At 50.5% G+C, this 27,612-nt stretch overlaps 1 protein-coding gene and 2 long non-coding RNA genes across 3 annotated transcripts; 2 read left to right on the plus strand and 1 right to left on the minus strand.

Annotated features, from left to right (window-relative positions):
- The first annotated feature begins 352 nt into the window (after positions 1-352).
- LOC146758630 (uncharacterized) lies at positions 353-3,930 on the plus strand. Its single transcript, XR_014934028.1, has 3 exons — positions 353-885; positions 1,260-1,319; positions 2,390-3,930. It is a non-coding gene; the product is annotated as an uncharacterized LOC146758630 (long non-coding RNA).
- A 5,176-nt stretch (positions 3,931-9,106) lies between these two features.
- LOC146758631 (uncharacterized) lies at positions 9,107-17,060 on the plus strand. Its single transcript, XM_085514893.1, has 6 exons — positions 9,107-9,271; positions 9,388-9,427; positions 9,809-10,002; positions 10,442-10,492; positions 15,957-16,042; positions 16,913-17,060. Exons 1-6 carry the CDS (start codon positions 9,107-9,109, stop codon positions 17,058-17,060), a joined length of 684 nt encoding a protein of 227 aa, XP_085371019.1.
- Positions 17,061-17,803: 743 nt separating this feature from the next.
- LOC146758632 (uncharacterized) lies at positions 17,804-19,589 on the minus strand. Its single transcript, XR_014934027.1, has 4 exons — positions 19,412-19,589; positions 19,129-19,225; positions 18,551-18,623; positions 17,804-17,875 (listed from the first exon to the last, which is right to left on the minus strand). It is a non-coding gene; the product is annotated as an uncharacterized LOC146758632 (long non-coding RNA).
- Positions 19,590-27,612: the final 8,023 nt, after the last annotated feature.

A 27,612-nucleotide genomic window follows, 5' to 3' on the forward strand; every position in this document is an offset into this window, starting at 1 on the left:
ATGCAGACCAAGCAGCATCTGAGCGCAGAATGGATGCTGCCCATCCCATCTCTCTTCCTATCTACGTCTGCTCTCACTCTGTGCTTTTCAAGGGGGGAATCTTTCCCCATCTCCAATGCAAAGGGTCCCAAACTCCAAAGTGAGGGGAATAATAGATATGGATTTTATTGAGGGCTTTCTTAACAACTAACAACAACCAATTGGGGGTAACATTGGCTAATGGGTTAATATGGGCTAATTACAATTAGAGGCCGTTCTTATAGGCCATGGCTGCTCTGATGAGCCATAGAATGAAAGACGACCAACAGTAAAGACAGAAGAAAGGGAAAGAGGGACAGAGAGACAGCAAAGAGAGGCGGTTCAGCGCTGGTAGATCCATTCACATCCTGCTGTTGGGTGCGGATCTTCAGTCTGATGGGCCATCAGAGGTTTGTTGTTTGACAGCGACTCCCGATGACAGTCCAGACTGATTTCCAACAAGTCCAACGTGGTGGCACTCAGCCACCTGCCAGCACTGCCCCACTGCTGTGCCTGGGGGCAGGAGCACAGGAGAGGCCCCTTCCGTGGGAACCGTGAAAGTCTTGGGAAGCTGAGTTTCTAGATGTATATCCATGGAGCATCTGCAGTGTGCACAGCAGGAAAAGACGGATCAGAGCCTTGCTGTGGTGATGCCCCTGTGTCTGCACTGGCTTGTGGCATCACCTTCCTCCTGAAGATACCATCTTCCTGATGAGAAGCAGTTACTTACAGCCCTTCTCTCTTACCTCCTTTCTAAAGGGACTGACGCAGAGCCTGCTCACAGGGATGCATTTCAGCAAGGCATCCGTCGCACACTGCCCATCCCTCTGGGAGAAAGAGAGGCTTGGCAAGCAGCTGGCACTCCAGGTAAGGGCCGCCGGTAGAGCTCCGTGGCTGTGGTTAGAGGTTGCTCCCCTCCCACTGCACCCAGTTCCCAGGGACTTAGGAACTTTGTCCTTTTGGGAACAAGGCCACCAAAACCAAATTCAGCAGAGATGGGATGGAATAGAACCCTTCAACGTACCTCCCTCCCACAGTCCCTGCATTCCGGAGCTTGCTGTGCCTCCCTTGAGGCTCCAGGCACACCAGCAGCCTGGAGCGGGGTCCCTCCTGCAAACTGAGGTCCAGAGAGATGCACTGACTCACAGATGGCGCAATGGCATAGAGGGAGCCTCCTCATCCTTCTGCCTCCTCTGTGCCTGCACCATGCCCAGACTTTGCCTTTTTCTCATTCTTCACAGCGCTGTCCAATCCCGGGGAAGCCCACCACAACTGGGTCTGTCGTTTTCTGAGGAATCCAGGTAAGCAGCGATCTGGCAGGAGTTTATAAGCAGGAGAAACATCCTGAAAACCAGGAACGTGCAAGTTGTGCCCATGCCGGGGGGAAGGAAAAGGGGAGAAACAGGTTCAGGTGCTGCTGAGGGGCCCTGACTCTGCCCCTGAGGAGTGGGGTCTGAGTGGGAGGGGAGAGCTTAGGGCAGCACTCCCTGCACAACACGACAGTGGTTCTTGTCCACATCACTCTTAGCAGCAACTGATTAAACAGATGCACACACTCTCCTTCTGCTCTAATGAGTTTTGTTTAGTCAGACGACGTGTCCCAAAGGGTCACGGTGTGCCGGCCTGCGGCAGCACTACCCAGCCTCACAAGGCAAGGGTAGGTGAGTGCAAAAGAAATGTTAGAGCATGATGGAGAAGAAGGAGCAAATCTGGCAGAGCCAGAGCGTACCCAAAGCTGAGAGGCAAAATAGAGGCTCCAGAGTGTCTCGATGCGCGGTGCCTTTGGGAGTTCCCTTTGCATCCCCTGGAATTGGGGAAGCATTGCAGCCTGAGGATTTTCACTTGTTCCAGGAGGCCAACAAAATGGAAAAGAATTGTGTAGCAATGTCAGACCTCCTTGAGATTTCCATTAGGGCACGAGACAAAGCAATGACCATGTTGTTCCTCCAGGTGTGCCTGGTGCAGGGCATGCAAATACCGAGCAAGTTAAAGTTGGTTGGAAGTTCTACCTGATACTTGCTGGAGCTTCCTTGGGTTCCCTATTGCTGGGGATGCTTCTGTGCTGGCTTCTTATTTACTGGTACAGGAACAGAAAGTGAGTTGTTGACCCCCATCCCCATCCTGCCCAACTCTTTTCTGTAGGGCTGCTGTGGGCCAGGAGGCGTTTCTAGTTAAAGCAGCGTAAAAAGACCAGTTAATTGTTGGCTCACACGGTCTGTGATTGATGCAGTTAGATGTTGTCATTGGCTTCAGCCCATCCTTACTGCTGGGCCAGAGACAGGCTGGGAGCTGAGGGTGGCTCTTTGCCATGCGCTGTGAGAAAGCAGAGCAGGGGCTCTCCTGTGCCCTCAGCACGTTCCTCTCTTTGCAGGCGCCGCGCTGAAGCTAAAAAATGGGCTAAACAAGTCCAGGACAATACCAGCATCTACAGCTCACAGTCAAGCTTCCTAACTGGGGGTTTCTGACAAGCCCAGCAGCCCCCGGTCCCAACAGGCATCAATGCCACCCCCCCAGCCCCCCCCCACCATCCTTCAGGGGGCGGGAGCGGTCCCCTCAGCTCCGGAGCATCACCCAGCACCCGGACAACTGCTACCTTGGGGAAGCCTGAGAGGCCCGGCAGCCCCCAGCCCCCTCCCCCCCGGCACCAACTCTGCCCTCTTCCTCCCCTCCAGCATCCATCAGGGGACGCAGAGTGCAGAGGTGGGGAAACAGTCCAAGAGACAGACAACCACTGCCTGGGGGAAGCACAACCAGCCCAGCAGCCCCCCACCTCCCCAGGCACCGTCACCACCCTTCCGCTCCCCTCCACCATCCTTTATTAGGTAGAAGCGCCCCCCCCCACCCTGTCAGCTTAGGGGCATCAGACACCTGGAAAACCACTGCCAGGGGGAAACAGACCAGGCCCAGCAGCCCCCAGCCCTTCCCCAGCACCACCTCTGCCCTCCCGCTCCTCTCCACCATCCATCAGGAGGTGGGAGCACCCCCAGTGGGTTGGTTTGGGGCACCATCTGACATCCACAGAACCACTGCTGTCATCAACCAGAGTTTTCCAGGCCCCACACTACCAATAAATTGACAGTAATAGCACAGTTGTCCGTGTACAGTTGTCGTGTCATTACCTGACCCACTACCAGACCTTGCATGTCACTTGGCATTGGCAGACAGCGATCATACGAGTGGGAATGGCTTTAAACTCCAAGAGTGGAAATGGAGGTAGATGGGTGGAGGAAATTCCTCCCCCAGAGGCAGTGAGGCCCTGGCCCAGGCTGCCCAGAGGCTGTGGGTGCCCTATGGCCCGTCTCAGGCAGGTTTTGAACATGATGCAAAAGCTCCAGTGCTTCTGCAGGAGGTTTCCCAGACAGCAGGCACCATCCTGCTCTGACTAGCAGGCAGTCATTTGCTTTGTAATTAGAACTAAGCAAGAACTATGAGCACATTTTCTCCCTCCTCCATTTCATTTTGCTTTGTGGGCTGGACTGAGAATCCAAAAGCGAAAATCTTACCTTCATCAGCACAGTCATTCCACATAAACATTCCTGTAGTACAGATGGGCTCTATTGTAGGTAATGATAACCTCCTTACTGAACAAAGATGGCTGTAATTCCACTGTGTATTAAGGATGCCAACTCCTGGACCTACCACTGCACCTGTACTGAAAAGGAGGCAACGGACTGCCTGTGTCACACCTGTAGCTCACATTTGCTGGTGATAAGGACTCTTGTGTTTGCTGTATCCAACCTCCAGAGCTTCTGCAAAGGATACCAGGGCAGAAACAGGCATCTAAGAAAAGCAGCACTGAATTAAAAACACAAGACAATAACCTGTAACTGCTAGCTGGACCATTTTAGAAGAGGCCTCGGAGAGCACTTTGTACCTCACAAATAAAGATCATCTTAAAACATCTTAAAGCAATACTTGAGAGAGTGTGAATCACATTCACTTTCTCACACTGACTTTCACCTCCCCAGTTACGCTGTGGATGAATCACTCAGGCACATAAATGTACACCAGTCTGTACGTGGTGAAATGCTGCCTGGGAAACACATGCAGTACCAAAAGTAACAGAGAGCATGGGATAGATTAAGTAGTTCCACTTCAGACAAAAGGGTCTGTCCCCCCCCCGATGGGCAAATGAAAGAGCCTTTATTTGAGAAACAGGCTCTATAGGAAAAGATATCAGAAGGAATGAACCCTGGGTGTAGTGCAAGAAAAGAGAAATTCATTTTGTTAACAGCAAAACTGCGGAAACATGGGTACCATGAAAACAGGCCAGGAAGCCTCTCAGGGAAGGAGGTTTCTAGTGGGACGTGGGGTTAAAGGGAAAAGAGGGGGTCACGCACTGTGGCATGGTCATGGTCAAGGACATGGACTGGGTAGCCTTCAACTCTTTTCCCTTCTCTGTCCAGAGAAGGAAAAAACAAAGCAAACCCCAAGCAAACTCCATGCACTTGATAAAGGAAGTGCTTCACCAAGGCAGCTACAACAGCATCTTCTTACTTCTAGCCCAGGATGTGCTTCTGGAGCTGGCACACTGCCTCTGCTCTGATGTGGGCTCTGGGCCTTTGCCACACTGCGCTCCACCTTCGCGTGTTTTTTGGCAGGCCACAGCTCTGCTTTTTGCTCCTCTTCCTCCACTCCCTTGCGCTTTCTTGCAGCCACCGTCCTGCAGAAGGAGTGGTTGTCAGCTGTGGGGGAAGGTCGTCCCCCTGTCCTGGGACCTGCTGTTCCAGGAAGCCCTCCAGCCTGGAGAGCAGCTTTCACGTAGATCTTGCCATTTGGCTCAGCACCTCTCCCTGTTAGAACCAAGAAGGGGGAAGCTGCAAGATTTAATGAGTCCAGCACTACCTTCAATCTGCAAACTGGCACAGAATCACAGAATTAGAGGTGTTGGAAGGGACATCCAGAGATCATCGAGACCAACCTCCCTCATAGAGACCAAAGGCCCAACTGGGCCACGATACGGAGAAATCTCATCTCCAGTGTTGACTGCAATGGATCTTAGGCTCTTGGGTGAACTGTGGGCTCGATTTTCCAATCCTGGACAGGAAAGGTCACTGTCAACCCCTCCAACTGCAAGACCTCAAGCAACATGCAATGACAACAGTCGCAAGAAAGGACAGACAGCAAGCCTGACTAGAAAGACAGGACCCAGAACCCAGATGCCTGCTGTGTGTCTGTAGCTCTCTTCACAGCTGGGCCACACTCCACACCAGTGTCCTGCCTTCCTGCAAGGCCATGCTTCACTGCAAGCCTGTTTGCTTCAGCTTCTAGCAGAAAGGAAACAAGAAAGATGTGAAGAGCATCTCTTGGGAGGAAGATCTGAGCACAGCCAAACACAAACTTCTGCTCCTCAAGCGTACTTTCTTCCATTCATTCCCATGGTGGGAATCCAGACTCCCTGCAAGTGAAAGAAAAATGAGGCGTGGAAGGGTTATGGGCTGGCTGGAGGAAGAGCTGGAGTTGATCCAGCGTAGGGACAGAGCTTAGGAGCCCTCTCCCAATGTTCAGAGACACAAGCCAGGGCACAGGAAAGGGCACAGGGCACAGGGCACAGGACTCGGAGAGTTTGGGGACTGAGACTTAGGAGAGAGTGAAGAAAGCTGAGGCAAGAGAAGCACTGCTCAGCTGAGGAAGAAGGCCGAGATGGAAAGCAGAAAGCAACGATGAGGGCTTGAGCAAGAAGCCACAAAGGACAGCAGAACCACCTGCAACGCTTCCTCGGAGGTGGCACCAAAGTCAACGGTCAGTATGGTCCGGATTGCAGGCACGGCCGTGCTTTCCCTTTTGTGGACAATGGAGAGGAAGGAAGGAAGCTGGAAGGGAAGGGCTTGTGCTGCATTAGAAGAGGGCTTCACCTGTGCAGGACTTGATGTATGGCAAGAGCTGGAGACGCTGCATTCCTTCAGGGTGCTTCAGCTCGATCCCTGTTTCAACGTATTGATTATTAGCTGACCTTATAGCATGTCTTTAGTCATTGTTAGTATCTTACCTACTTAATTTTGTGTTGAAATGTATTTTAGTTGCATTTTGCATCTCTTCATTTCAAATAAAAGCGAACCAAACTTTTTAAAACTGGTGCTGCCTCTTTCAGTAGCTGCTCAAAATGTGCCTGGCTTGGGCTGGCCATCGTAGGGCGATGAAGCGGTCGGCTTCAGGTCCCTCCATGGAAATGCAGCTGCTTTTCCCCCGTTTCCCTGTTGGTGTTCTGCACCTGTGGCCTTTCAGCCCAACTGGAACTGCTAGCAACAGACTGTGAGCATCCCCTTGCTCTGCGAGGGCTGAGAGGAAAGCAAGGGAGAGGAAGCAGCGTGGGAGGAAGAAGGGTGTCCCTGCGCTCAGCCTCTTGAGCTTGTCTGTCTTCCTGGCTGTCTCTTTCAGCCTTCTGATGCACCGTGTGTTGCTGTTTGCCCCGGGAAGCCCAGCTGCACGCGTGGAGGAGGACAGGGCAGCTGGAGGGCTGCAGGTGAATGCGCCTCAGGCACAGAGCTGAGCCGTGAGCCGGGAGGGCCCTGAGCCGTGCGGCACTGCTTCAGCTCCAATGGCTTCAAGCGCGCGATGGGCAGCGCTGCGTGTTTAGTGCCAGGGTGCTGCGAGGGCACGTTGCTGAGCCAGAGCCCAAAGAGGAGAGGCTGGATGCCAGGAGTGTCTGGTGGCCATTTTCAATTGGCGCCTTCTTCCACCAGCCTGCACAGTGGACTCGGTACAATGAGCTACAAGGCACTGCCTCCTGCTGCCTGCATGGCAGCAAGCAGCGCTGCCGGAGGTGAAAGAGAGGATTGTTGGGCTGTGTGCAGCAAAGGACCTGGATGTGAAGGAGGGAAACCAAATATTGATGAGTGGTCATTGCATTTCAGCTGTGGGTCTGGGCTCAGCCCGTGCAGCAGCACCTCGGGGGCTGGGGCCGAGCCCGGTGCCCGGGGCTGTGCTGCCTGCAGGAGGCTGCGGGGCTGTGGGGCTGGGGCAGCCGCTGTGGGTGCAGCACATGGGCATGGGGGAGGGCCGGCAGCAGGGAGGGCGTTGGGTCCGAGCACAAATCGTGTTGGTCACAGCACAGGGGCTGCAGGGGATGCCAGGAGCGCAGAGCAGGGAGGGCTGGGCTGTGTGCAGGACACGGCATGAAATCTTCCCTCGGCAGCTGCTGAGCTTTTCCCCCAAGGCTTCAGACTCAGATGATGAGGCTCTGCAGTAAAGCCAGCCGGGCCATCCTGATCCTGCAGGGTTAGGAAAGGGCACAACAGAGCAGTCAGTGAGGAGCACAAGGCAGTGAAGTGCAGCACGAGCCATTGATTGCCTGCACTGATGATCTTCTGCAGCCGCCTCCATTGAGATCTGCGTCCTGAGTGCGGATGGAAAGTGAAGGGAAAGGAGGAGCGGGGGATGGAGGGGCAGGAAGCGCTTGGTGCCGGCGGGAGCAGTTCCGGGCCATGGCGGCATGGTGGCGCCAGGAAGGTGATCGGAGCTGAAGGAAGGTGTGTAACATGTCCTTGCTCTGGCTGTCAGTGAGCGGGACGAGTCGGGGCTGCAGTTCTGTGCTGGTGTTTGTTGCTGGGACCGGCTGCCTGAGCAGAATGGGGGCAGCGAGAGGGAGGCTGGACAAGTGGCAGCATCAGGAGCACGGCCCGGTTCTGCTGTGCTGATGGTGCTGTACGGCTGTGGGTCCCCACTGAGGGTTGGTGAAGCAGCGTGGCCCCGTGTGTGTTCCAGCATGGTGTGCGGATGCGGGATGTAATGAGAGTGAGTGGATGCAAATGGAGTCAGAGGTGTTACAAGGAGAGGCTCTGGATTGGAACATGGAGAGCAGAGCTGGTGTGTCCCAGCAGGCAGGCATAGTCAGGTGCCCTTTGGAGCCTGCTGTTGTTGGCGCTGAGCTCAGGAGCCCCATCAGATCAGCGTGGTGCTGCGTGCTGCGTATGGCAGCGCCAAGAGATTCCCTTGTGGAAGAAGGGGGAGGATGAAGGAGGCCGAGGGCCCTTTGCTCAGGGCCAGCTCCTCTGTGGCCTCTTGCTGCTGGAGAGAAGAGCTGCCCGCTGGGCACAGGCAGTGCCTTCTGGCTCCCGTGCCGTGCCCTGTCCTCCAGCCCCCTCCTCATACCATGTGGAACGCCAGTGCCAGCAGTGCCAGCAGTGCGGCCGCCATGTTAGAACCCTGGCCATGTCACCTTGGTCACCTTGGTCACTGTTGCCCCATGCAACGCACTCGCCTCTGAGAGCTCTGGACGTTGACAGCCATGTCGGAAGCCAAGAGAGCAAGGCTGGAGGATTCCCACGATTTAGGTGGGAAGATGGAGCCGGGGACTGCAGGGTCGAAGAGGAGGAGGAGGGGGCCCGCCATGACCATCAGGTGGCAGACAGGCAAGCGAGCCCATTCCCATCGCACCTGGACCAGCGGCATGACCACCTCCGTGGAGCCCATGGAGGTGGATCCACCTCTGGATGAGCCCATGGAGGTGGATCCGCCTCCGGATGAACCCATGGAGGTGGATCCGCCTCCGGATGAACCCATGGAGGTGGATCCGCCTCCAGATGAGCCCATGGAGGTGGATCCACCTCCAGATGAGCCAATGGAGGTGGATCCGCCCGTGGCACAGCTGGCCTGGCACCACACCACCGTGCCAGGCCCCACATCCTTACCATCTCAGCTCTGCCATCACTGGTCCAGGCGCTGGGCTCCTTACCGTCTGCGCGGCCCCCGCCCCCGGCATTAGCCGGGTGGCTTCATTTAACATCAGCTCCTCCTTTGAGACCTCTGCGGGCCCCCGGTTCCATCTTAACCCTATTTCTATTGTGGATTTTAGTGTTAAGTTTAGTTGTAGTTTTAGGAGTAGGTTATTGTTTGCATTTTTTAGTTAAGAGTAGGTTATTGTTCACGTTTTAGTGTTAGTAGATGATTGTTCCTGTTTTAGAGTTAGCTGTAGGTTACTGTTCATGTTTTAGTGTTAGGTGTAGGTTTCTGTTCCTGTTTTAGAGTTAGGCATAGGTTAGTGTTCGTACTTAGAGTTAGGTGGGGTCCTACCAGCAGATGGCAGCAAACAGCGCTCACTCGGTAAGCACACGTCTGCTTTCTCACCCAATGACATGAGTGCTGCTTCATGAGCGCAGAGGTCTGTGACATCTCCGAGGGATGGGATTTGCATCTTGTGACTTTTCTGTTGCAGATTGTTGAGGAGCACAGCGTGAGTGGCTGTGAAATGCAATTGGGCTTCATGGAAACAGTCCGGAGCTGTGTCTGGAGCTTCCTGCGTGGCCATTGTAAGGTAGGTGTGCCTTACTGTAAGCGTGTGCTGAAGCAGTGTTGGTTAAGCACAGCTCACTCCTCTGTCTTCAACAGATCAGCTTTCTGTGCACTTTATTTCTGTGTCTGGCGTTGTAGAGCACAGCAGCAGCAAGACAGCAAACACGTCCACAACCAGGTACGTGAACATGGGAAACTTTAATTCTGTGAATAATACTGGTATTAATATTAATGAGGCAGTGGTCACGCGTGTGTGATGGAGCTCAGGGATAGGTTTATTCTTGTCTGTTAAGCTCTTCCCTTATTTGACGTCCACCCGTCCTCTCTTGCTTCTCTTCCCCCCACCTGCAAGTGCAGCAGTACTGAAGGCTGAGGGCTCTTTTCCTAGGCAGGCGGGCAAAGGCAACTGAAATGCAAGTTTGCTGTCCCTCTGTTCTCGGGTCAGTAGGCCCTGGATATCTTCCCAGCACCTCTCTAAGTCAGCCTGGAAATGTTTGCTCGCAGGAAGTAACCCCATTGCAGTGCCTGAGACTAATGATGCCTTTTTCCCCCCTTACAGCACGCAGCCTCTGTGAGAGCACTGGAGCAGCAGCTGTCTGCGCTATGGCTGCTGAACTGCATTTCTCACCACCTGAGGTCCCTGAGCCCACGATATTGGAGAACATGCTGCACTACAGACTCTTGTTTGGAGCCCTTTTCCAGCTCCTGTGTGTGCTGGCCATCATCCTGCCAGCTTCCAAGTCCCCAAAGGCAGTAAGTTGCGCTGTGTGAGATTGATAGGAATGCTCAGGCAGTCGGCTGGGAGGGAACTCTCTGTAGCTGTTGCCTACGGCAGTGTGCCCCGGCACTGCTGAGAGTGCTGCACTTGGTTCTGTCCTTCCTTCCGCACGCCAGCAGCCTTGAGGTGCCAGCTCATCCTATCCTGCAGCTGCTGCTGCGCCCTATGAGCTGCCAGGCAGAGGGTTCACCCTCCCAGCATGGACCGCCTTGCTAGAGAGGACTTTAGGCTCTGGTTTGCATGGGTTTTTTGGGAACTTGACAGATGTGGAGTTTCTAATGTGCCCTGAGGTCAGGAAGGCGATTTCCTGTGCTGGTCTCCCAAAGCTGCTCGGTCAGGTGACTTGAGCTCCCAAAGCAGCTGTCAGCCAGTTGTTAGAAAGCTCCCTGACTGTTTCCCAATTGCTTCTTGCAGGACTCAGAGGGTTTTGAGTCTAAGACGTGGGAGATGGTGAAGAAACCCAAGGTAAGTGCTTCTCAGCTGAGAAGCAAGAAGGAAAGCAAAAAGAAACGATAAGGGCTTGAGCAGGAAGGCACAAAGGACAGCAGAATCACCTGGAACGCTTCCTCAGAGGTGCACCAAAGGACACACACTGCGTGGTCTGGTTTTCAGGCCTGGCCGTGCTTACCCTTTCATGGACTGCGGAGAGGAACTAAGGAAGCTTTGTCTTTAGTCACTACCAGTATCCCAACTATTTGATTTCATATTGAAATGTATTTTTGATGCATTTAGCATCTCTCTATTGCAAATAAAAGTGAAACAAACATTTGAATAGTGGTGCTGCCTCTTTCAATAGCTGCTCAAAATGTGCCTGGCTCAGGCTGGCAATCGCAGGGTCATGATGTGGTCAGCTTCATGTCCCTCCTGGAAATGGAGCTGCTTGTCCCACGTTTCCGTGTTGGTGTTCCCAACTGGTAGCCTTTCAGCCCATCTGGAACTGCTGGCGATGGACTGTGAGCATCCCTTGTTCTCCGAGGGCTGAGAGAAACAAAAGCAGCGTGGGAGGAAGAAAGGTGTCCCTGCGCCTTGAGCTTGTCTCTATTCTGTACTTCTGTAGATACTGTATATCTAGAGCTTGTTCTTTGAGAATGATGACTGCTTTGTTTGATGTGTGGTTTCTGGCCCTCATTTGTCCTATTAATGCGATAGAACTGACAAACTTGTTTGTGTTTAAGTTGTTTGTATGCTCTATTTCTTATTTTCTCTGTATGCACTCTCCCCATGATTTCCTGTGCATGTGATTAATTCACATGACAATAAACAAAAGAGACACTCTCCATTTCTTAGGAATGATGCTTAGGTTCAGGTACAGATGAGCTTCTTAGTTTTAGAGGCTTCAGGCTTTGGAGACTACCTTGGTTTGAACAGCAGAAGGCATCAGTGTTCACTTCTCAGCAGCACCAATCTACAAACCTGAGTAATAGCTGCTTGTTGCTCTGTTTCTGCAGAGCCTCGCAGCTCCCCATGCACTGATTACAGCCTTTGGAAAGGCAGCCAACTCACTTTCCTTGGGAAGCCACACAGATGTGAACCGTAATAGCCCATTGACTTTAGAGATGATTGAACAGGACTCTTTAATTAAAGGATACTGTCAGATGCGTGTCTGCCCCACTATTATCTGGTGCTCTGTGTTGGAAGCTTGAAGCTAGCACATCTTGCTCTGCCGTTTTCTGTGTGTCCTTTTCCAGTTGGCAAGCTCTGACTGCTAGAACCCAAGATGCTAAAGCAATATTTAGACTCAAATGCATTTAATGAAAGGAGGCAATCTGTGTGTGTGCGCTTTCTCCAATGAGACTGGCACTGTTCCCTCGTGTCTTTACCAGATAACTAGACTTTATTTCCCATGGCTGAAATATGATCTGTCATCTGCCCTGAAGGAAACAAGCTTTATAGCTTAGGATTCCTTGTTAGTGCAGGTGAAGAGAGCTTTGCCTTCGGTGCCCTGCCTGGATTTTGGTCTTGGTGTAAAGGCTCTGACTGTGACATTCTGACTGCTGTTTTGAGTCTTACCTTTTGTCTCGCACGTGATAAGGATGAAAATTTAGCAGAAATACCTTTTCAGTGGTTTAATACATGCTGGTGATTCTGTGATATCTTTTTCTGGTGTGAATAATTGTTGTTTAGTGTTGGTTTTTGTCCTGCTGTTAAAATGGGGGTGTTTTTTCTCTACAAAGCCTGATTTAGGCACTTAAGCTTATAACAACCTCTGTGGTAACAGGCTGTGTGTGGATTAACACTCATCCAGAAACACATGCAGAGGAAGCAGGGATGGTGCTGCTCAGGTCTTACTAAATGTAGGCTCAGCCTGATATAGATGCATTCCAGCGGAGATACCCAGCACTTACGTACTTTTGCTTTCACATAAATGCCCGAAATGAGCTGGGCATCAGCACGTTGTTAGAAAGCTCCCTGACTGTTTCCCAATTGATTCTTGTAGGACTTGGAGGGCTTTGAGTCTAAGACCTGGGAGATGGTGAAGAAACCCAAGGCAAGTGCTGCTCAGCTGAGCAAGAAAGCCAAGGAAAGCAAAAAGAAGCGATAAGGGCTTGAGCAGGAAGGCACAAAGGACAGCAGAATCGCCTGTAATGCTTCCTCAGAAGTGCACCAAAGGCAATGGACTGCGTGGTCTGTTTTTCAGGCATGGCTGTGCTTTCCCTTTCGTGGACTGCGGATTGGAACTAAGGAAGCTGGAAGGGAAGGGCTTCCAATGCATTAGCAGCAAAGAGGACTTCACCTATTTGGGACTTGATATATGGCAAGAGCTGAAGACACTGCATTCCTTTAGGGTCTGTCTCTTCAGGGCCAGGGACGGTCTAGTGTTAGCCTGAAATATGGCTAGAAGGGTCTGGAGAGAGGTGGTGTCATAGCCAGAGTATCCGTAAGGCATCTGGAGCTTCCTGATGCCAGCTCACTGCTTGGTTTGTTTGATCACAAATGAGTCAACGGGAGGAGAACCTGATGTGTTAGGTGCCCCAGAGCTTACAGTGGCTTTGAAGAAAAGGGTTCTGTGGTGGGGCTGCAAGTCTGCCATCCTTTTGCATACACAGACTGCCATCCTCAATTGACAAATGCATTGTGAGCCCAGGTCCAGCAGCAGTGCTGTGCTGTGTCTGTTCTCTACCAGAAGACTAGCAGCACATTTGCTGGAACCATCAGTGTGAGAAGGACCGCGTTTGCTTCTCTCCCTTGCTGTTGGTGGATGAGTCAGGTGGGCAGCATGAGGAGAACAGAAAAAGCATGCGAGACAAAAACACTCCGAAGTTGCTTGGAGATCTCAGGACAAAGAAACATGACAAAAATATCTCACACCAATTACATATAATCTTTGTTTCAAATTAAAACAAAAGTAACTTTTTAAAAGTCATGCTGCCTCTTTCTGTTTACTATGAAAGCTTCTTGAGCTCTGTAGAAACACAGGGACATCCATGGCCTGTTCACGAGAGTGACGCGTTTAGGGGAGGCCTTTCAGCTCCTTTGATCTGTGTGAGGGTGGTTGGCTCAAACTTTCAGGCATGCGTGAGTCTGTGCTTGACTTGGAAGCAGCAAAATGTCTGCCAGAACACCTCCACCTTCCTGGAAAGAGGAAACGGTGCAATGTCTTAATTAATTTGCCTCTCATGAGGGATGTTGGCTCCAAGAGCCCCCATGGAGGTAGCAAAATAAAGGCAGTGTTTGTTAATAGGATCAGGGGATTAGATGGGGATTCAGTCAATTGATAATGGGGATTTCTGTAGGCCCCATGGCAAGTGTAGCTGTAGCAGGGAGCTGCCTGGCAGCCACTTGGACTGCAGGAGGAGCGGTGAGCTGGGTGAGCTCTGGCTGGTGTTACTTGGTTCCCTCCCCAGAAGAGGAAAGGAAGGAAAGACTGTGCGCTAAGTCCTCAAATTCCCAGGCATCTATCTCAAGCAGTTTTTCTCTTCCATTTTTGACTGTTCAAGCAGGTCTCCCTCTCTGACCACATGCTGTCCCACTCACAGTGCATCCTTGTGCTCCTCCAGTGCAAGCTGCATGATCCCTTGAGGCAGGTTAATAAGCAGCTCGTGACCCGAGTTCCAGTTCAAATAGTTCAATTAAATCCCTATTATTCCTGCTCAGACCTAATTGACTTTCATTCTCATACATGTGCTTCTCTCTGCTTTAGAGATGCTCTCTGCTGATGTTCCCCACTGGCAGCAGCGGAAGAGCCAAGGCTGTATGTGAAGAGAACCAATACTTCCTTCTTGCTGTTCTGGAAGTTTTGAAGCCAAGATTCTTTCCCAGCCTGGTGTAAAAAACATGAAAAGAGCCCTTTGGTGTCTGGGTGCCAGGGAGTGTCAAGGCTCCGTGTGGTGATACTTAAGGAGAAAGCAATGAGGCTGTAGGAGGGGAGGAGGTGGTCGCTGCCTCTGTTCATGGAGATAGTTCTTCCAGGAAGGTGTTCTGTTGCTCACAGCGTGTTCCTGCAGGGATCAAGATAACTGTATTGATTTTGTTTGCTTCTGAATCTCATGAAGCATTGGACTGACTGCAGCAAGGAAGTGGGATGATGAATGGAGAGTGCTGGCGTTTGGATCCTGGCTGCTTGTTTGGTGATGAGGTTGGCTGCCAGGTTTGGTGCTCTGAAAGGATCTGACCCTCCTCATCCTCAGACCAGAAGGGATGATTTGGCTGGGGCCGTCCCACAAGAGATACGGAAGCAAACCAGGGTCGGCTTTGGTGTGTCTGAAACTGCTGCTGACTGCAGGGCAAAGGTCCTGCTCTCCTCCAGTACCTGTAGCTTGTCGCTTTGAGCAGTTCTTCTAAGTTTATGGAGTGGTTTTGTGGCTTTTGTTAAGTGGATCAGAGCAGTCGCTGGTCAAAACGTCCCTTGTTTGGGCTGGCAATTACAGGGTGATGATCCTGTTGGTTTCACATCTCTTCCTTTAAATTCAGCTGCTTTTCCCATCTTTCATTCTTGGTCTCCCAACTTCACCGCCCACCCCGGTCTGTCACCACACATCAGTGCTGTGCAGTCCCCACCTCTGGTGATGTTCACTTCCTTCCCCTCAGCTTGTGGGGTTTCACTCGGAGCCCGAAGGCCCTTGTGTGGCTCTGGAGCTTTCTGTACCCTGTGTGAACAGCAGCTGGCTGCAGCCAAAGGCCCTCAGACTGCAGCTGAAGCAGAGCCCAGTTGATTCCTGCACAGCCTGGGTCCAACCCACCTGCCAAACACAGAACCATGCTGCTGTGTGAGAGCCTCCTGGCTGGAGAGAAGGATCCCAGCATTAGTCCCCCTGCTTGGCAAACCTAAACCAGCCCTAAGCTCATAACCATGGGTTCCTGATGCTGGCCATGCTAATTGCTTGCTGTCACACCCACACTCTTTGCATGTCTGCCAAGCTCAGTGATTGTAAAATGATAGAATTCCTGAGCTGGAGGGTCCCTGCGAGGACCACTGAGTCCAGCTCCTGGCTGCATGCTTCAATGGCTCCAGGTGGGGATGGCAAAAAGCTGCTTGAGTTCCTGAAAAGATCAGAGCAAAGGCTCTGCTGCATCTGTCTGCGACTCAAACACCACCACTGTGTTATTCATAGTAATAATTCCTACAAATATAGTTGGAATTTGCAGCGAGCAAAGCACAGCTCACCTCAGGAACAGAATCAAAGGCTGGCACAGTCTGGAGCACACACCTCTGCCTGTTTTGCTGTTGCCCGGGCAGATTGCAGCTTGATGACATCCAACAGCAAAGCAGTTCTCCTTCAGCAGGTATCTTCTGAACTCACAAGCACCTCTGCACTGCAGAGCAGCCCTGTGTTTAACAAGGCTGTCCATCATTCACACTGGTTTCAGATCTGACATTCCTCTCCTAGCACCCAGGACCAATGCTTAGTCACTTCCCCATGAGGAGGAATGACTTAGCATTAGGTAGTAAATGAGTACAGGATTCTTTCCTATGTTGCTCCCTTATAAGCTCAATAACCACATGCTGCACGTGGGTAACAAGAGCCAAACAGGAGCCGTTCCATCCCAGACTACACCTGCAGATGCCTCCACAAGGTCTGTCTGAAGAGTCTCACAGCTGAAGGTCCTGGGACTGCTCTTCCTCTCTCCAAACACACGGTAGCTGAGGAAAGCTCCCTATTAGCTGAAGAGACCAATTTCAGGACCTTCACTGACTGGAGGAGCCACTGTGGGACACAGGTGTCCCCTCCCACTCACCCTCTCTCCACAGCCGACCATGGTGCAGCTCTTGAAAAGATGACGGAGCTGTCTAAATCAAACCCTAGCACTGACTACATAAACAAATACATTGACTAGCTGCATGAAGAGCAAGCAGCAGACAAAGCAACAGCAAGTCAAATGCAACCTCAAAGATTTACTAACGAAGAGTCAAAATGCTACATTTCCATGGGAAGCCTAAAACGGATCAACTCAGGTGTGACAGTGACTCCCAAGGTAGTTCTGCTCCACACATTGCTGGTGCACTTGCTAAGACACCTCATCTTTGTCTTTGGACACTGGGAAAAGGGGAAAACATTTTGCTACTGGTATGTCATTCTTGGGAATGGGAAAGAAAGTGAGTGTGGGACTTGGGTCACATCACTGCAGCCTATGGAGAGCCCTTGGGGTGTGTGGCTGCCCTGCAGCACCGCACTGCCGCTCCACTGCTCCAACAACACCTACAGCAGCTGTGCACATAAGGATGGCAGACTACAGGGAGTGCCATGCGGGTGCTGCAGGGCTTCATCCCCTAAGCCCGCAGTATCAGCAGTGCCCAGCTGGCTTTGCTGCACAGCCTTATCACCTGAGAGTCTGCAGACTTGGGGGAAAAGCTCAGCAGCTGCGCAGCTGCCGAGGTTCCATGTCATGCCCTGGCCTGCACACAGCCCGGCTCTCCCTGCTCTGCTCTCCCAGTGTTTCCCGCAGCCCCTGTGCTGTGACCAACACGAGCGGGGCTCGGGCCCAACGCCCGCTCACATCCCCAGCAGGCAGAAATAGCACACGACAGAAACCCAGCCTACCTGCAACCCCCAGCAGCAGTTCAATCCTTCATTTCTACACTTGTGCTTCGTAACACCAAACCAATAACGACAGGACGAGCATCTCTTTGAGTCATTTTATAAAAGTATTTGACTTACAGAGATATTGTTACAGTTTCCTGAGTACTGGAAATTACAATACAAGGAAATTTCCACAATTAACTTCATACAGTATTTAACCATCCAGTGCTGCTGATCCCTGTTCATGTCCTTGTTCAATAGAGCAATACACAAACAGTGATGCTGGAAGAAAATGAAGACACCACAAGAATCAGGGGCTGGAGATACCAACAGAACCAAGAGCTGAATTCACAGACAGAGCGCAGCATGTCAGAATGATGCAAACAAGACAATTTTAACAGGCTTTTCTTTTTCAAGTTTTTTTTTCTTTTTCTGGAATAGAAACACATTAAAATATCAGCTCCCGCTGCTTGATCAGATGAAGACATGACGCATTTACTGTGCAGCTTCATATAGGAACATTCATATTCATATAGGAACCTGAGCTACCTGGAGCAATAAGGCTTTGTTAATTCGTCCATCAGCAGCTCAGCAGCTCATTCAGTTTTTCATGTCATTTTCATAAGGCAAACAACGAAACAGAAGTTACTTTCATGTTTGAGAAATGGGATTAGTTGGCAGCTACATACGAGTATGTATTTGTTATGCAGTATGAATTCACACAGATCAGGTTGCTCAAGCAGTGCTGGGAGCAGTAAAGTCATTCATCTCAGCTGGAAGTCCAATATTACCTGGGGTAGCAGATGCTGTGGGGTTATCAGTTGCAAATAACAGCTTTTCCTTCAGCTGCTCATAATTCTTATAGGCTGGGAGGTCCAAGCGATTGAAACTGAAAACAAAGAGAAACCTTAAGTATTGAACAACAGTTTAAACCACCAAATATCCATTAGGAACACAGGCATATGAACTGTCCTGTTCAGAAGGAAAACTGCATTTGTACCCTCTAAAACACCTGTATCTTGACATGCACTTGTCTATGAAAGTGAGAGTTAAAGCACAACAAGCACCTGAGCAGCGATAACTTTCCATAACTGGCAATGTATTTAGTAACAAGTCTCACCTAATCTCTCTTCTGTATCTGAAACTTAAAATCTGAGCATCTTCACAAAGCACCAGCGTAACTGAGAAACTGAGCAGAAGCTACATTTTCTCCAGCCAAGAGGGAGCATGAGCGTGGCTATTTATTTTCATTGCCAAGATCGAGCGTGGTGATAATGAAAGATCAATCCCAAACTCTTTAAAAAAAGGACAACCTTAAGTACTAAAAGTAGCTTTACGTTTTTAGTGATGTGCAGATCCATGGCGTTTACAATGGAATCAGCTCCACAACAAAACTGCTTTTCAGAAGTTCAACTATTACTCAGCAGAGCTTACTGCCATAGCCCAGTGCTTTGCTTTCACACAGTCTCAGACACTTCCATATCACACCCACTTCCTAAAATCTCAAAGTAGATTTCCATCCATAAGAACAGAACCACAGCAGAGTTTGATCCTTCGTACTTACCAGGTGTGACTTCCAGGTAACCAGTTTTCCTTTCCAACTTTCTCAATGCAAAATTTTTGGGGTCTGTTGCTCCCTGTACAAAAATCAAACAATGAATTCTTAGGTCTAACAGCCCGTGTATACCAGTAGGTAATACATGAACACAGCGCGTGAAAACAAGACTATAACTACTTGCAGAGCACAAAGACATTTGTCTCTCACTACATCCCTCTGAAGAAATCCACGTAGTGAAATGCATCAATATGAAGCGGTTTTCAAAGAAACTCAACCACTGAATCACATCGTTGGTTTGGTACTGGAAGGAATCTCTGGAGTTTACCTAGTCCTGCCACTCTGATCAACCAAGGATACCCAGAGCAGGCTGCCCTGCCAGGACCATGTCCAAACCATGGATCAAGTCACTGATGCAAGGCGTGTTCACATTCCATCCATCCCTTTTTCTATCACAGCTCTACCAATATGCAAGACTCAGATTCCATATAAATTCATTAAAAAATACCCTTAAACACACAGCTTGGTCCTTATTAAGAAAAAAGGAAATAACATGAGCATAAAATGCATTAAAGAGGGCTCGTTACCCGTGAGGTCAGCAAATCCTCCTACTGGTAATCTGCACGTTCCAGTAACAAACTGTAGAAATCTCATTCTCTTCTCATTATCTATTTATTTCCCAAACTGAAAAATAATAATTAACATTGATGTCAAGTTTAATATTGAAATGTTCACTTCCCCATCCCCCATGGGACAGCTGGATTAGCAGTTATCATTTACATTTACATGCTACTTATCTGTTGAGTAATTCTGACTATTGCTCATTAAGCTGTTGCTGCGTTCTTGTGTGGAAAAAAGAAGTCTACAAACCTGCCAGAACCACAATATCTGTCTGCAGGTTCTGCTATCATGCCGGAAGATGGTATTGCCTCTGCCAGTCATTCAGATCAATTTCTTGAATTCCACACAGGAGCACCTTTAGGGAAGAAAAATTTCATAAACATGGAAACTACAAGCTACTACTTTGCTTCTACAGCAAGACTATTGTACTGAAATACTGTACTTCAAAGCACCCGCAATCACAGTTGTCATGGTTTAATAATTTTGTAATTTTTGCTATCAGTATTCCACATCATAACATCATATAAAGCATGAATAATTTTACTGAATCTGCAACTTACATAAGAAGACTACATCTCCCAGAGAACAACATGATAGGTCACGGGACCTGGACTCTATATTAACTCAGTCACAGACTAGACTGACGTCTTTCGAGTTCTGGCGTTCAGGGGAGTGTGTGGGAGCCTTCAGCCGTTCGCCTAGATTCACAGCAGGCCTCTCGGTTACGGGACTCATTCTCTCTCCTATTTCGCTTGATTCGTTAGCTCAATTTTCAATTTTCAATTATATTGTATTATATTGTGTTATCCGGTATTTCGATATAGTATTTAGTAAATAAGTGTGCCTCCTTAGATCGTTGCCGCTGTTTTCTTTTCCTAATTAACTTTTTCCCTTTCGGCCTAGGGCCCCTCCGGGGCCTACGGCCCCCTGTCACGGACGCAGGTGGATTTTTCGTTCAAACAGTGACAACAGTACACTTGGTTTTAATATTAAACTCTTAAACTTCCACAGCAAATAATAACATCCGTGGCAACAAAGAAGATACACCAGTCATGAAAACGAATGTATTTAGACATATAAACCATACTTTCTCATTGCCTAACCGTACAATTCTGTGCTAGAAATACGATGTTCTGCTGCAGAGTATAATTTGGAGAGACCAAAAGCAGCTAAAACCTGCTCCTCTCTGTAATTTGACCATCCGCTGATATTTGGTTCTTATCTCCCTTGCTTTCCAGTCACTCACTCTTTAGACACACACAAATCACATTGTCAAGGACTACAAAAACACTGTCAGCCAAAAAATTTATGTTGGCAGAATCTTAACGTTCGAAATGTGTCTAAGTTGGTTGCAAAGAAGAAAGTGAAGAACAACACAGTAACCAAATACTACCTGATACATAAGGCTTCTCTCACACATCCTGAAAGCAGAACCACCAGCCTTAATGAATTCTGCTCTTCAGACCCTGACTGAAATTCAAGTATTACATGTAGCAGCCTGGATCTGACAATAGTCTTTTACTTCCAGCTCCTTAGCATCAAAGGACCGCAGATACTGCTGGGGCAGAATTTCATTGAAGCCTTCAAAAGAAGCTTGTGTCTGTTCCTCAGCGCCTCAGGAAAGTCTCCATTCTGCTACCAGCCTGGAAAAGACACAGAAGGATCATTTAAAACGGGCTACGCTAACCCAAGTTCATCTTTGTTAGTTTATTTTGAAATGAATCGTAAGCTGTGTTAAGAAAAATGCTGGAAAGTTCTGGGGATAGAGCACTGTGTAACTGTATTCTAATTGTGTTCCCAACCTTCACCCTGCACAAACAATTTTAAGTTAAAACCCTATGTTTCCAACCACTCAACTATGGAAAGCATTTTAGGCTCCAACAGGAGGCAGCATCTACTCACTGTTGATATTAATGAGAGCACAGGAGTCCCTTGCTACCCGGAGGAAGAAAAAAATGCAGAGCTATATTCATCTAATATGTTCCATATTTGTTTCTGTTAATCAGGAAACTTTGCTCTGTGGTAGAAACTCCACTCTCCATTAAGAAAAGGGAGAAAAGCAGGCAGGAGACGCAAAGAACCTGAACCCAGGGAGAAGCAGATATTATGCTGAATTCAAGCCTAACCTGTCAGGAGAACTGGAATCGAAAGGAGAGATGAAACTCTGGGGAACGCAACACAGGACACAGAGTGTGACAAAAGAACATTGCTTAAGCTGGAATACGAGCTCTCCCTGGCTTCCTCAAAACCAGAAGAGAATGGTCTTCTGCAGGTACTCCCTCCTCTCTATTCCAATGAGTATTTTGCACAACTGCCAATGCCAATACGTTCCTTCTGCAAATGTCGCTGTTTCTGTGAAACCTTTCCAGATGACTCGTGACAAAAGCAATTTCTACTCCCGCATCCCTCAAAACCTTCCCACAAAGAAGCCTTCACAGATCAGATGGTAAGAAAGAGGGAATTCTACGGCCACAGCAATAAAGCGTGCAAAAAAGCAACCAACACAACCACGCCAAACCGCAGCCCAGACTCGTCCCGCTCACTGCAATCCAGACCCACTCCATCCGTACAAACTTTCATCCACGCCCACTGCCCCAGCCCAACACAGCACCGAGGTGTGCGGATCCATCGGCACCAATTCCAGCGGGGAGTCCTCATTCACACCCCCGGAACAACAACGCACACCAACACGGCCGGGGCCGGCTCAGGCTCTGCCTCCAGGCTTTTGGGGCCGGCCGGGTGACTCCGCAGCACAGCGAGACCGTGGAGCTGCCTGGGAGCCGCCTCTGGGTGCCAGCAGCACCGCGAGCTCCTCCCCCGACAGCCCCTCCGTGCCCCCGCACCGAGGCCCGACCCCGTTCGCAGCACAGAGCCCGCTCCTCCCGGCCCCGCTCATGGCTGCCATGGCCCGGAAGTGCTCTCCGCCGCCTGCAGGAAGCACTTCCGGTCACTGGCACTGTCATGTGGCTCAGGCCGGGCTGGGGCCTGGTGGGGGGGGGCGGCTGCCAGAAAAGGACCCAAAATTCACGTCTCGTTCCGTGTCTTTCCTCTCACTTTCCCTCCTTTACATTCCCATTCCCTTCCTTCCTTCCTCGCCCTCGTCCCCTTCCCTTCACCACCTCCCTGTGTCCATTCCAGTGCCTGGCCACCTGTTCTGACCAGTAATACCTCGTAGTGTCCAGCCTGAATCTCCCCTGTCGCAGCTTGAAGCCATTCCCTCTGGTCCTATCATTAATGACACGAGAGAAGAGGCCGAGCCCCAGCTCACTACAGCCTCCCTTCAGGAAGTTAGAGAGAGCAATGAGGTCTCCCCTGAGCCTCCTCTTCTCCAGGCTGAACATTCCCAGCTCCCTCAGCCGCTCCTCATACGGCCTGTGCTCCAGACCCCTCACCAGCTTTGTTGCCCTCCTCTGAACACGTTCCAGGGCCTCCATGTCTTCCTTGCAGTGAGGGGCCCAAAACTGAACACAGCACTCGAGCTGCGGCCTCATCAGTGCTGACAACAGGGGGACAATCACCTCTCTGCTCCTGCTGGCAACACTGTTTCTGATGCAGGCCAGGATGCAGTTGGCCTTCTTAATATACAGCAAAGGAATCTCCTGAAATGGAAACCAGAATATCTGGCAACATGAAACAAAGTTCGGATTCATAAAAGACTGGCAGCAAGGCCTGAATCTCTTGTGTAATCTGCTCTTGATGTATCACATTAGCACTAGGTGGAATGCAGAAGCTTCCTGAGATGTGATAATCAAAACTTAGTCCAATGCCTTAAAAAAAGCCTTTAAGAGATTACTCCTCCTTGTCTCTTTAAAATAAACTTAGGTAGTACAAAAGGTTGGAAAATTTTTGGACAGCTCCCCAGGGCCGGGGTTTGGAAGGCCGTATTGACGAGAGTCAATCAAGCTCCGGCTGCAGGCGTATATGTGTGTGCCAGTTCTTTAACACAGTAGGAATCACAACTTGCTGCATGATCAAAATTCTACATATGCTACTCCTGAACCCCAATTACTTCCAACGGTGTTAAATTACCCCTGCTCTCAAAGCAGAACAAAACAACAAAATGCCACACCAATACTGAATACATAGAAACAAACAACTCCTTGGGCCTCAAGGGGAGGCTGATGCACAGGCCACGGCTGCCAGTGTGCAGCTGGGCTTCCCAGGGCAAACAGCAACACACGGTGCATCAGAAGCTGAAGGAGCCCTCAGGGAAGAGAGGCCAACTCAAGGGGCTGAGCACGGGACACCCTTCTTCCTGCCGGGCTGCTTCCCCTCCTCTGGTTTCTTTCTGTCGGACCTCAGAGAGTAAGGAGATGCTCACAGCCTGTCACCAGCACTTACGGGTTGGCTGAAAGGCCACAGGTTGGGAAGACCAACAAGGAAACAGGGGAAAACGTGCACCATGTCCAAGGGAGAGACGTGAAGCCTACCGCTTCATCGCCCTGTGATTGCCAGCCCGAGCGAGGGACGTTCTGACCACCTACTGAAAGAGGCAGCACCAGGTTTAGAAAGTTCACTTCAATTTTATTGCGGACAAGAAGATTTGGCTACTATTTATTACCCCGCCCACACCCCAAAATGAAGCCCCGCTGCCCAGGATTTCCTCTTAGCAATCAGTCACTCAGCCTCCAGTCAGACCCAAGGAGAAGCCAAACCCCAGGGCTATGTCACCTCCTCCCTCTCCAGTCCCAGCCAGCCCTATTTCAACCTAACCCTACACCAGGCATGGACCTCAAGAGACACACCCTGAAGGAACACAGCATCTCCAGCTCTTGCCATATACCAAGTCCTGCCTATGTGAAGCCCTCTTTGTTTCTAACGCAGCACAAGCCCTTCCTGTCCAGTTCACTTCCATCATCTCCACCGTCCATGACAGGGAAAGCACGGCTGTGCCAGTAAACTGGACTGTTCAGTCAGCAGCTTTTGGTGCCACCTCCGAGGAAGCGCTGCAGGTGGTTCTGCTGTCCTTTGTAGCTTCTTGCTCAGGCCATCATCCTTACTTTCTGCTTTCCTTCTCAGCTTTCTTCCTCAGCTGAGCAGCGCTTGCCTTGCTTCAGCTTTCTTCATTCTCTCCCAAGTCTCAGTCCCCAAACTCTCCGAGTCCTACAAGAATCAATTCAGAAACGCTCAGGGAACCTTCTCAGCTAACAACTGGTTGGCGGCTCGCTTTGGGAGCTCAAGTCACCCTGCTGGGCACGTTGGGCTGCCAGAACTGGGAACCGCCTTCCTGACAGTCAGGCACACAAGAAACTCCACCCCTGTCTCGTTCCCCAAATCCCACACAAACCAGAGCCTAAAGCCCTTTCCTGCAAGGCGGTCCCTGCACGGGCGGGAGGACTCTCTGCCTGGCAGCTCATAGGGCGCAACAGCAGCCGCAGGATAAGACTGAGCTGGCACCTCCAGGCTGCTGGCAACAGCTACAGATGGTTCCCTCCCAGCTGGTTGCCCGTGCCTTTCTCCCAGCCCATGAGAGCACCACTTACTGCCTTTGGGAACTTGGAAACTGGCAGCATGATGGCCAGCACAGAGAAGCTGCAAAACGGCTCCGTAGAAGAGTCTGTGGCGCAGCATGTTCTTCATTAGCATGGGCTCAGGGATCTCAGGTGGCCAGAAATGCAGTTCAGCAGCCATAGCACAGACAGCCTGCTGCTCTACTGCTCTCTTATGGAGGCTGCCTGCTGTGAGGGGGGAAAAAGAGGCATCATTACTCTCAGGCACTGTGATGGAGTTACTTCCTGCTAGAAACATTTCCAGGCTGACTTAGAGAAGTGCTCTGAAGCTTGGTCACCTTGGGCTACCGACCCAAGAACAAAGAGGGACATCAAACTTGCATTTCAGTTGCCCTTTAGCGCCTGCCTCGGAGAACAGCCCTCAGCCTTCAGTACTGCTGCACTTACAGGTGAGGGGAAGAGAAGCAAGAGAGGACGGGTGGGTGTCAAAGAAGGGAAAATTTACCAGGCAAGAATAAACCTATCCCTGAGCTCCATCACACACATGTGAATACTGCCTTACTAATATGAACAATAACATTATTCACACAGCTAAATTTACTCACATTCACGTACCTGGTTGTGGACATGTTCGAGGCCTCGCTGCTGCTGTGCTGTTCAACGCCGGCCACAGCAATAAAGCGCGCAGAAAGCCCATCAATTGCAGACAGAGGAATGAGCCGTGCTTAACCAACACTGCTTCAGCGCACACTTACAGTAAGGCACACCTACCTTGCGCTGGCCATGCAGGAAGCTCGTGACGCAGCTCCAGACTGCTTCCTGAGGCCCAGCTTCATTTCACAGCCACTCACGCTCTGCTGCTGGACATTCTGCAACGGAAAAGCCACCGGATGCAAATCCCATCCCTCGCAGATGGCATCAGACCTCCGCTCTCGTGGCAGTCGCACTCACGGCGCCGGGGGAGAAAGCAGACGTGTGCTTACCGAGCGAGCGCTGTTTGCTGCCAGCTGCTGGTAGGAACCCACGCCTAACCCTACAGTACCAACAGTAACCTATGCCTAACTCTACTATGGGAACAACAATCTACTCCTAACACTAAAGAATGAAGAGGAACAAACTCCTAACAGGAAAACACCAACTACTAACACTAAACCTACTCCTAACCTACTCCTAACACTAAAAAATGAACAATAAGCAATGCCTAACTCGAAAACACAAACAATAACCTATGCCTAACTCAAAAACACTAACAACAACCTACACCTAACTCTAAAACTAAACTAAACCCAAAAACCAACTATAGAAACAGGGACTGGAACAAACAGGGTAAAGATGGGACTGGGGGCCCACAGAATGTGGCTGCAGAATAGGCCCAAAGGAGGAACAGATGTTACAAAAATGCCACCCAGCTAATGCAGGGGGCGGGGGCCGTGCAGCGGGTAAGGAGCTCAGCGCCTGGACCAGCCACGGTGGAGCTGTGACCATGCCAACGCGGGGCCTGGCATGGTGGTGTGGTGCCAGGCCAGCTATGCCGCGGGCGGATCCACCTCCATGGGCTCCTCTGCAGGTGGATCCACCTCCATTGGCTCATCTGACTCAACCATTTTGGATTTGAGCTGTCACACCAAGGAGAACTGACTGAACCACGTTAGACTTATTTTTAAGTTTATACTATCATTGGAAATTGTTGCCGTGGTCACAGTCATCGTCAGCGGAACAACAACTCTTGCCCCATAGATCTGATCCACATTCACCCACTACATCTCCTGCCCCATAGATCTGAGCCACAGTAGCTCCTGCCCCATAGATATGAACCATACCTACCCCACAGCAGATCCTGCCCCATAGATCTGACCCACATCAGCTCCACAGCAGCTCCTGACACATTGATCTGACCTACATCTGCCCCACAGCAGCTCCAGGCCCATAGATCTGACCCACATGTGCCCCACAACATCTACTGCCCCATAGATCTGATACACATGTGCCCCATAGCAGCTCCTGCCCCATAGATTGTGTTGTGATGTGAGGTGGAATTAGATGGAAGAACATTAGCAGGGGGAATATTGAGTGAGGGACTGAGTGAGTGTTGGAGCTCAGTATGCTTCATAGGGAGCATGGGAATGATGGTGGAGTTCTTTATTCCGTAGTGAGGCTGGAGAACTTTCTGTTCACCAGATGTGCAGTAAACCAAGGGTACGTACTACCGTGTTTAAGAACCAGCTGCGTTGTCTTAGGAACGTGGTGTGAATAGGCACGGAAAGATTTTTGTCTGGTTTTGTCTTCTGTAGAGACATTTCAAATGCCTGCAAAGAAGGAAGTGTATAGGTCCCTACTTAAGAGCGGTTGTACAGGGATGGGCTGCGGATCTGGAGTGGTAGAACCGAATGGTCCACTCGTAATGGGAAGAAGTGTGTTGTTATCCCCTGTGCTGGGTAGCCCAGCTGCGGTCCCAGCGCTCCAGCTGTGACCTCCTCAGGGCTGAGCAGAGGGCGGGATAACCGCCCTTCCCCCACGGGTGGCACCTGGCCTCACGCAGCCCAGGACAGCGTTCGGCAAGGCAGCCCGGGTGGGTTCCTTGCAGGTTCAGCCTGGTGTCCAGCAGGACTGGTGGTTCTGCTCCAGCTGGCTGACCCCAGCTGCAGCACGGCCTGTGGATGTTGGTCCCCAGGAGCAGAGATTTGCCATTGCCCTCTCTGAAGCCCGTGGGGTTCGTGTCTGGAATGCAACAGTGGCAGCAGTTGCACGGCAGTAGGAAAAAGGGGAGAGAGCGTCAAGGATGGGGAAGCGTCAACAGCTGTGCTGTTATCAATACCAACACTCAATACCAACACTTTGTTTTTCAATTGTTTTCAATGTTAATTTATTGTTTGCAGTCTTTCTGTTTTCTATTTGAGGTTGAATTGGACGGTGATGACAAGGGTCCGTTGGGGCCAGTGTGTGTCCCAGGTGCTGCCTGGCCCCAGCCTCCTCAGCTGCCCCATGGGCTCTTCTATTGCT

This window comes from Coturnix japonica, chromosome 13 (genome assembly GCF_054131305.1).
Source record: "Coturnix japonica strain WE chromosome 13, WE-NBRP24, whole genome shotgun sequence".
NCBI lineage: Eukaryota > Metazoa > Chordata > Aves > Galliformes > Phasianidae > Coturnix > Coturnix japonica.

Bases quoted from the DNA above. Each gene is read 5' to 3' on its own strand.
- LOC146758631 (XM_085514893.1), top strand. From the start codon at position 9,107: ATGAGCGCAGAGGTCTGTGACATCTCCGAGGGATGGGATTTGCATCTT. The intron at 10,003-10,441 runs GTAAGTTGCGCT...TGCTTCTTGCAG, and splicing joins CTTCCAAGTCCCCAAAGGCA to GACTCAGAGGGTTTTGAGTC. The intron at 16,043-16,912 runs GTCTGTCTGAAG...TGTTTCCCGCAG, and splicing joins CCTGCAGATGCCTCCACAAG to CCCCTGTGCTGTGACCAACA.